At 43.3% G+C, this 7539-nt stretch overlaps 1 protein-coding gene across 4 annotated transcripts in view; it reads left to right on the forward strand.

Moving 5' to 3' along the window:
- Window positions 1-3075: 3075 nt before the first annotated feature.
- The window catches only part of unm_sa1614 (un-named sa1614), an 18332-nt gene continuing 13868 nt past the window's right edge, over window positions 3076-7539 (forward strand). For 2 of the 4 annotated variants that reach the window (XM_020611115.1, XM_020611116.1), the window contains exons 1-5: window positions 3077-3889; window positions 5197-5269; window positions 5337-5482; window positions 7069-7143; window positions 7333-7382. In XM_020611115.1, coding sequence (XP_020466771.1) covers window positions 3764-3889; window positions 5197-5269; window positions 5337-5482; window positions 7069-7143; window positions 7333-7382 — 470 coding nt within the window. In that variant the 5' untranslated portion in view covers window positions 3077-3763. Of the gene's footprint in view, window positions 3890-5196; window positions 5270-5336; window positions 5483-7068; window positions 7144-7332; window positions 7383-7539 lie in introns of all 4 variants that reach the window. The other 2 variants (XM_020611114.1, XM_020611117.1) reach the window with 2 other exon arrangements.

The raw sequence follows: 7539 nt of genomic DNA on the forward strand, positions 1-7539 counted from the left end.
GCGGCGGCGGAGAGGGGGTGAGGCGCCTGCCACGCCGATTCTACTGGCCGGGGTGTCGTCAGGAAGCCGAGCTGCATGTCCACTGCTGCTACACCTGCACGGCGTAGAAGGGACCCACCCGGCGCTCTCAAGCCCCGCTGCAGCAGTATCTGGTGTGGGCCCCCATGGAGCGGGTAGGGGTGGATATCCTGGGGCCTTCCCCTACCACAGAGACCGGCAACCGCTATGCCCTGGTGGCCATGGATTATTTTACAAAATGGCCCGAGGCTTACGCGGTGCCGGATCAGAGCGCAGCTACTTCTGCCCGCTGCTTGGTGGAGGAGATGTTTGCTTGGTTTGGGGTCCCGGAGGAACTGCATAGTGACCAGGGGCGAAACTTTGAAAGCTGTTTATTCGGCGAGGTGTGTTAGGGGCTGGGGGTGAAAAAGACATGGACAACGCCGCTGCACCCCAGAGCGATGGATTGGTGGAATGCTTTAATCGTAACCTGGCCCCCCAGCTCGTGAGCCCGAGATCCCTGGGGGACCAGAGCTGGATTACTTCCAGCGGCTGAGGGAGCGCTTGGGCTCGGTCCACCAGCTGGCCAGGGAGGCTCTGGTGGACGCTGGGGCCAGACAAAAAAGGGCTTATGATGTGAAGGCCCATGGACCTGTGTTGAGGCCTGGGGACAAGGTGTGGGTCTACTGACCCCAGAGGAAGCGGGGACAGTCACCCAAACTGGCCCAGCACTGGCAGGGCCCCAGTGAGGTTTTGGATCAACTGTGTGATGTTGTTTTCCGGGTCCAGATGCCAGGACGGGGTCGGCGTGTGGTGTTACACAAGGACAGACTGGCACCATACCACCCGCTGGCTCCTGGACTAGAGACTGAACCGGACCCGGAGGACAGCCCCCCCTCTCCTCTCCAGGTACTCTGGAGGTACAGGGGGCAGGTCCGATGGTGGGGATGGGATCACCCGACGTCCAGGACGTGTACGCCGGGTCCCAGAACATTTAAGGGACTTTGTGTTAGACGGTTGAGGGTTGTGGGGGCACTAACCCTCTCAGGTGGGGGCTATGTGGTGGCCCTGACCAGCCACTTATGTTTATGTTCTGTTCTGTGTTAAGTGGGTGGGTGCAGCTGTAATGTTCGAATAATGTGCTTGTATTGGTTACCACTGTTTTCTGCGAAAAGACGCGCTGTTCTGGCCAATGTGGGATTGAGGGAGGAACGGGCGCGGGAGGGGATATGAGGGATAATGTTCTGTTTTGTTACTTTTTCCAGTGTGTACATAGTGCTGCGTTTTGCAACCCTTTTCTTTCTTGTTTTTGTACGCCTGAATAAAGCCAAGAAAAGACAGAGACGGTGTTCTCCTCCTTGTCAGTCTAGGTGCCAGCACACAGCTGGATAGTTAGATGTCCCAGTAAAGGATAGGGCCAGACCAGCTCCACTCATCTGAACCAGTGGAGCGCCACAGTATGTATTTGTTTGTTGGCAAGAAACTAAGTATGTTGCTTTTAGTGAGTTACACTGTGACATGCAAAATGAGCCCCGTTTTAACCCTATATTTGTTTATATTCAGGCAAATTAACTGCACGGAAGTCTCTGTTAGCACTTCATGTTTGCTACGTACCACTGAATGCAATGTCAACTATCAGTGAATTAGTTTGATACTGAAAAAAACTTAGAAATGTGAACATCTTCAGGCAAAATCTGGCGTTAGGAATGTCTTCTACAATTTCTAAGTGGGTTTATTTGCAGTGGACATCAGAGATGACTAAAGCTAGCGAGATCCTCGGAAAGTGTAAGTAACTGAATCTAAAATGTGTATCAAGGCTGTGTTCCGATTTGACTGAATTGACTGACTAAAGGGTTTAAACTGGTCTATATTAATTAATAATGTTGATAAGCAGCCCACAATAACCAACTCCCTGTTGTTTTACAACACTTGGAGTTATGCACATATCGCATATACAGACATCTGTAAAATGTCGAGTTATATTTTGTGAATGTGAATTTGACTCTGTTTAAAATGTTTTTGGTACAAAATGTGAGTATTCGAGATTGATAGGCCTGTTTGATAACTGGTTACACAAAACGTTTAGCTTATTCAGCTGGTTTGGTTTGCACATCAGTTTATGTTTTGATGCCATTTGAGACTAACTAGTGATGTAAAACATGAGTAAAGTACCTCCGAGGAATAAGGGTGGAGTGGGTGGGTACTGTAGGTGGAGCAAAGTGTACTCAAGGTTTCTGCAGTGATCACTAAATAAATGTTTATTTAAGACCCTTTCATGCAATTTAATAGGTTGACAGTCACTCAAAGATTGATGGGACAACTAAGTACAAAAACAACAAGGTCTTTAATTGTTAATTAAATATATTTGTTTTAGTAATATAATTCATAATGTGACCAGGTTCCAATGAGTGACAAAAAATGATTAACACAAAAAATAACATACAATACATTAATGTTTTGCTAGAATTAGAATTATCCATTATGAGTTGGTTATCTCCCTAGCTACTGTTACTCGTAATAAATATAAATGATAATGCCACGAAATAAATAAAACTCCTGCATAACAGTCCATGCAGTCTGGTATCTTCTGGTAACCATGCACACAGAAAACCTATTCTAACCATTGTTACAGCAGCATGCAAGAGAAGTCATTCAACATCAGTGTAAATGGATTGTCTTCTTTATCACATAAGATCTTTCTTTGAAGAAAGTGAATTTTTAATGAGGCAGAAAAATATAAACAACCACACCACGTGGCCCTGACTCAGTTGGTGTTCATAAAATAAGTTTTTTCTCCTTATGAGACGAATCTGATCATAGACACCACAGTTTTAGTTCCAATTGAACTTGGTTTGACATTAATTAGGCCTAAACAATAAAATAACTCGGAGTATCTTAATAAAAGCATAGCCTAGATATTTCAGATTCTATTTAATTATTTTACTCTTATTTAAATTTATTTGTGTGTATGTGTCCAATGTATTTATTTCTTCATGAAAAATGCTGGTCTGGAAAAGGTTCCAGCCGAAACCTTTTTGGTTGAACACTAATTAAACAGACACTGGTGTAATAGATTACTTGAAGCACCCAGTCTACCCATCTCTGTGCTCGGTTAGCGGTGCGCGCTGCCGCTGCGCACAGTGAACGCGCCTCTCCATGCGGTTTGAATAAAGAAGGTAAAACAGAAAAAGAAATCAGCGGATGATGGAAAGACATGAATCTGATATTGAAACGGGGTAGCAGTGACCGGTCTTATCCTCTCATCTGAACCCGGTCAAAGTGTCCGGAGGGTCCGGTTCTCCGCCCTGCTCCTCCGCTCTTTGTCAACCGGTTTACACACGGAAACCCGGGCGGGTTTGTGGGTTTTGTGAATGAAGACGGTCTACCGGAGAGACACTCGTTAGTTTTAATTGGCGAATCATCCGGGGCGTTGTTGTTTTTAGGGTTTTCCGTGGAATCGGGTCGGATTCTGTTTCCTATAGGATTTTAGCACATTTTGTTTTAAGGGGAAGCCTTGATGCTGTTCAGTCTGATCCAGTCTTTAATTATCGGCTTTATCTTCCTATAATTCTTAACGGGACTGTGGGAGTGTGCACGCAACGCTGAGAGTAACCGACCTTTGCATGGTGGATTTTTAAGTCATTATTTTATCTTTGATTGTTTCTGACTCTGCTTCGCCTGGCTGCCTCTGTCCTTTGTGTGGACTCGGGCTGTCAGTCCTGGACTCGGTTAAACTGTCCCAGTTGGTCCCCGTTTGAAGAGCACCATGCCAGAGTGTGTGTCGGTGTCAGAGTTTGTGCAGGAGGTTCAGGAGGACTGGAGCTCCCCCACCACTTCCTCCTTCACCTCCAAGATGATCAGCTGCAAGAACACGGTCTACCTGCTGGAGGAGGTCAGTGCTGACAGAGGAGGAGGGCAGGCCAGTAGTAGTAGCAGCCCAGTCCAAATGAAATTCTCCTCATGTGTAGTCGCTCACCCACCAGGCTTGATCAGCTCAGACTTGTGTTCTACCTGATCAATGAGCTTCTTTCTCTTTTACCCTGCTGGATTTCAAACCAGGCTCCTGTCTAGGGGCCCCCAAAGCCCCATGTTCATATCATTTGGTTCTACATCGTGTGATAAATCACAAATTAGTTACAAAACTGCACCACTCACCCCTATAAAGACCTAACCTGTTTTAGTTTACATTGCGGCTGTTTGTTAAAAAGTGTTTTAACAAATTGCTTCAGTTTTCCTGTGTATCAAATAATTAACACAGAGAAAACCTCAGGTGAAATACCAATTCATCTTCAGGACTCTAAGGCTGCAACCAACAGTTATGTTCACTTTCAATAGGCCTGACAGTTATCTTCTGTAACAATCACTGTGTTTCTGTACAACCTTAAAATGTTGTACAGCACTTGAGTAAATATACTCGTATGGTTAAAGTGCTTTATTAATCCCCAAAGGGAAATTCTGGGGTTACAGTAGTAAAACAAGGAGGTTTTACAAAGTAGGTTTAATGCTAAGTAGACTATAATAAACAGAATAAAATAAAGATTAAAGTAGAAAAGACACCAATATATACTGTTAGATTCCTGATAACATACTTCATCATGTTCAGAACTCATAAAAATCCAATAATTCCAATAAATCACTGATGCTGATCAATATGTACCTTTGCCAACTGTAGCCTCAATCTCAAGAGAGATTGAGCTGCAAAATCTCTGAGGATGTCTGATATTTAGCCTAGCCCCATTTATGTAAATGGTGGACAAAATAATAGAAATTCCTCTGTTTAATTCAGCAACCTCCAAAATCATCCTCCAGTCAAATCAACACATCTCTGAACATGATCACCTCCATGAAAGATGATTTATTGCAGCACTGTTTTATTAGACTGCATTAGTTTTAGCTAGGTGTTCCTAATAAACTACCAGCTGAGTGTTAATTGTCATGTTGTTGGCCCTGTGTTGTTTAAACCATCTGACTTAAGTTGCTTCATGTGGCGATTTAGCCTATAGAGAACCAGGGTTACACACAGGGGTGTACAGTAGCTGTCTGTCGTGTGTGTGTGTTGAGTCAGCAGGTGGTTACTGCTACCCCCAACCCCTACATGAACACACACACTTTCAGCAGATTCAAACTGGTAATTAAAACACGATTGAGGTTGGACTGTGTGAACTGTTTAAAATGTCTGTGTCTTATGTGTGTGTTCAGGCTCTAGACAGTGATCGGCTGGTGCTGCAGAAGATGAAGAAAGCTGCCAAAGCCAAATACACATCAGGACAAGGTACACACAAACATATAAAACAAAAACACACACTCTGCTCCCTGTACTAACACCACTTCTCTCTCAGACCACGTGTCCCACTTGGAGCAGTATATTAATTCAATGGAGAAGTTGTCGGTCAACTGTCACTCAAATGGAGAAACGGAGGTCGGTTCTGCATTCTATCGCCTGGCGGACTTTTCTAAAGAGCTCGTCTCTCCTATGAAAAAACTGGTGAGTCAGCTGTACAACACCACACAGGTCAAAGGTTGCAACACCTGTACCTGATGACAGTTGCTGCCTCCATTTAGCCTGAAGCAGGTTTGGAGCATTGGTTAGGAAAACTTAAATAAATACCTCTTGGGTTTTCACTGGTCCCTTGGAGAAATCCAATTTGCACCCCATGATTGGTGCATATCCGGTTCATAATGTCTATCTAATAAAAGCGATCCAATCAAGCTAGATAACCTAGTCCATACAAACATTTTAGAGAAATCCTCTAACTAAAAACTTCTAGGCACTTAACTAGTCACTCCAGTATTCAGTGGGCCACACGTCTGAATAAAACCAACAGGATCTTAGTGGTGCATTCAGCACATTCACTGGGAAACCGTTGGCCTGGTCTGTTCCAAACTTGAGCTGATAAATCCTTTAATTAAAAGCATAGATGTCCTTTAATTAGTCCACTCTGAAGTCCACCGGAAAAATATAATCATAAGGATAATCACCTTTATTTGGCCAAGTACGTTACACACACTGAATTTGTCTCCAGTACAGAACCAAAGCAGCCATCTGCGATGGTAATTCACATCGATGGCTCTAACCATCGGGGGCAACTTGAGGGTTCAGTGTGTTGCCCAAGGACACTTCGACATGTGGACTGCAGGCACCAAGATTTGAACCTCCGACCCTCTGGTTGGGAGACGACTGCTCTACCCACTGAAGCACAGTGGCGACTTAGCCACTGAAAACCAGCTGGCTTTAAAGGGGTTCATACCAAACTCAGATCTCAGTTAACTAGTTCATTCAAAACTATAGTTAAAAAAAAAAACCATTTTAAAAACCTGCTTACAAAGCAGCTGGGTCTTAATCGGTCTATTACAAACCCCAAACGCTCTGATCAAAAACCAGTTGTCTGTTATTACATTCATCCCAAACTCCAGTGGAACATACTCTTATTAAAAACATTATTTCACTTAATTTCCATTCCAAACTTCACTGGAAAGACCTGTGATTAAAACCTAGTGTGTTCAAAATATCCAGTGGGGAAACAGTTGGTTGCTTCATTGTTTTTTCACAAACTGTTAAATCGTCTTATTAAAAAAACATGGTTGCATTTTAACCAGTCCACTTCAAACTCCTTTGGGAAACCCAGTCATTTTAAAAAGAAATGATTGGTTTAAAACTGGTTCATTTCAAACTCTAGTGAGAAAACCTATAATAAAAAAACAAAACAATTTGGCATTAAATTTATTCATTCTGAACTCCACTGAAAATACCTCTAATTAAAAACCATGATTGAGGTTAATTGGGTTAAGTGTAAAAAACTCTGATTACGTACCAAATGAGTCTAAACCAGTCTCTTCCACATGGCTGATTGAGAAACCAATCAAAAACATCTGACTACATGTCCATTACAGACTCGATTGAAAAATTATACTTGATAACACTAATGCTTTAAAAGTTACATTAATTGTATTTTGAAGCAGATGTGTGACACCATGATGCTTTATTAGTCAGTATTCTGCACTATAGATGATGTGTGTGTGTGTGTGTGTGTGTGTGTGTGTGTGTGTGTGTGTGTGTGTGTGCGTGCGCAGTTAAAGAGCATGCTCCACAACATCAACTTCTTCCTGGACACTCTGGTTAAAGGAGACCTGAGGGAGGTGAAGGGGGTGAGGACTTGATCTTTATTAGCTGGTTTCATATCACCTGGATGATTCATATAAACTGTGATGGTGACAGACCTCAGGTCAGATGAACCGATGAACCTTTTCACCCCAGTTCAATAATTAAACAGTTGACAATCTTATCAATACAGCGGATCTAAAATCCTGTCGGTCTCTCTGTCTTTCTCTCTGCAGGATCTGAAGAAGCCTTTTGACAGGGCATGGCGAGACTATGAGAGCAGATTGTGAGTGATGGTCACACAGAATTCCTTCTCACTGAAACTACACTGAGAGTGTTTACATGCACAAACAAGTACTCTTATTATCAGGTTTTTGGAGTATACTGGCGATGTGTTTGTGCATGTAGAAATCATCAGCATGCTTTCACAATCCTGCTGGCTG

This window comes from Monopterus albus, unplaced genomic scaffold, assembly GCF_001952655.1.
Source record: "Monopterus albus unplaced genomic scaffold, M_albus_1.0 scaffold110.1, whole genome shotgun sequence".
Lineage (NCBI taxonomy): Eukaryota > Metazoa > Chordata > Actinopteri > Synbranchiformes > Synbranchidae > Monopterus > Monopterus albus.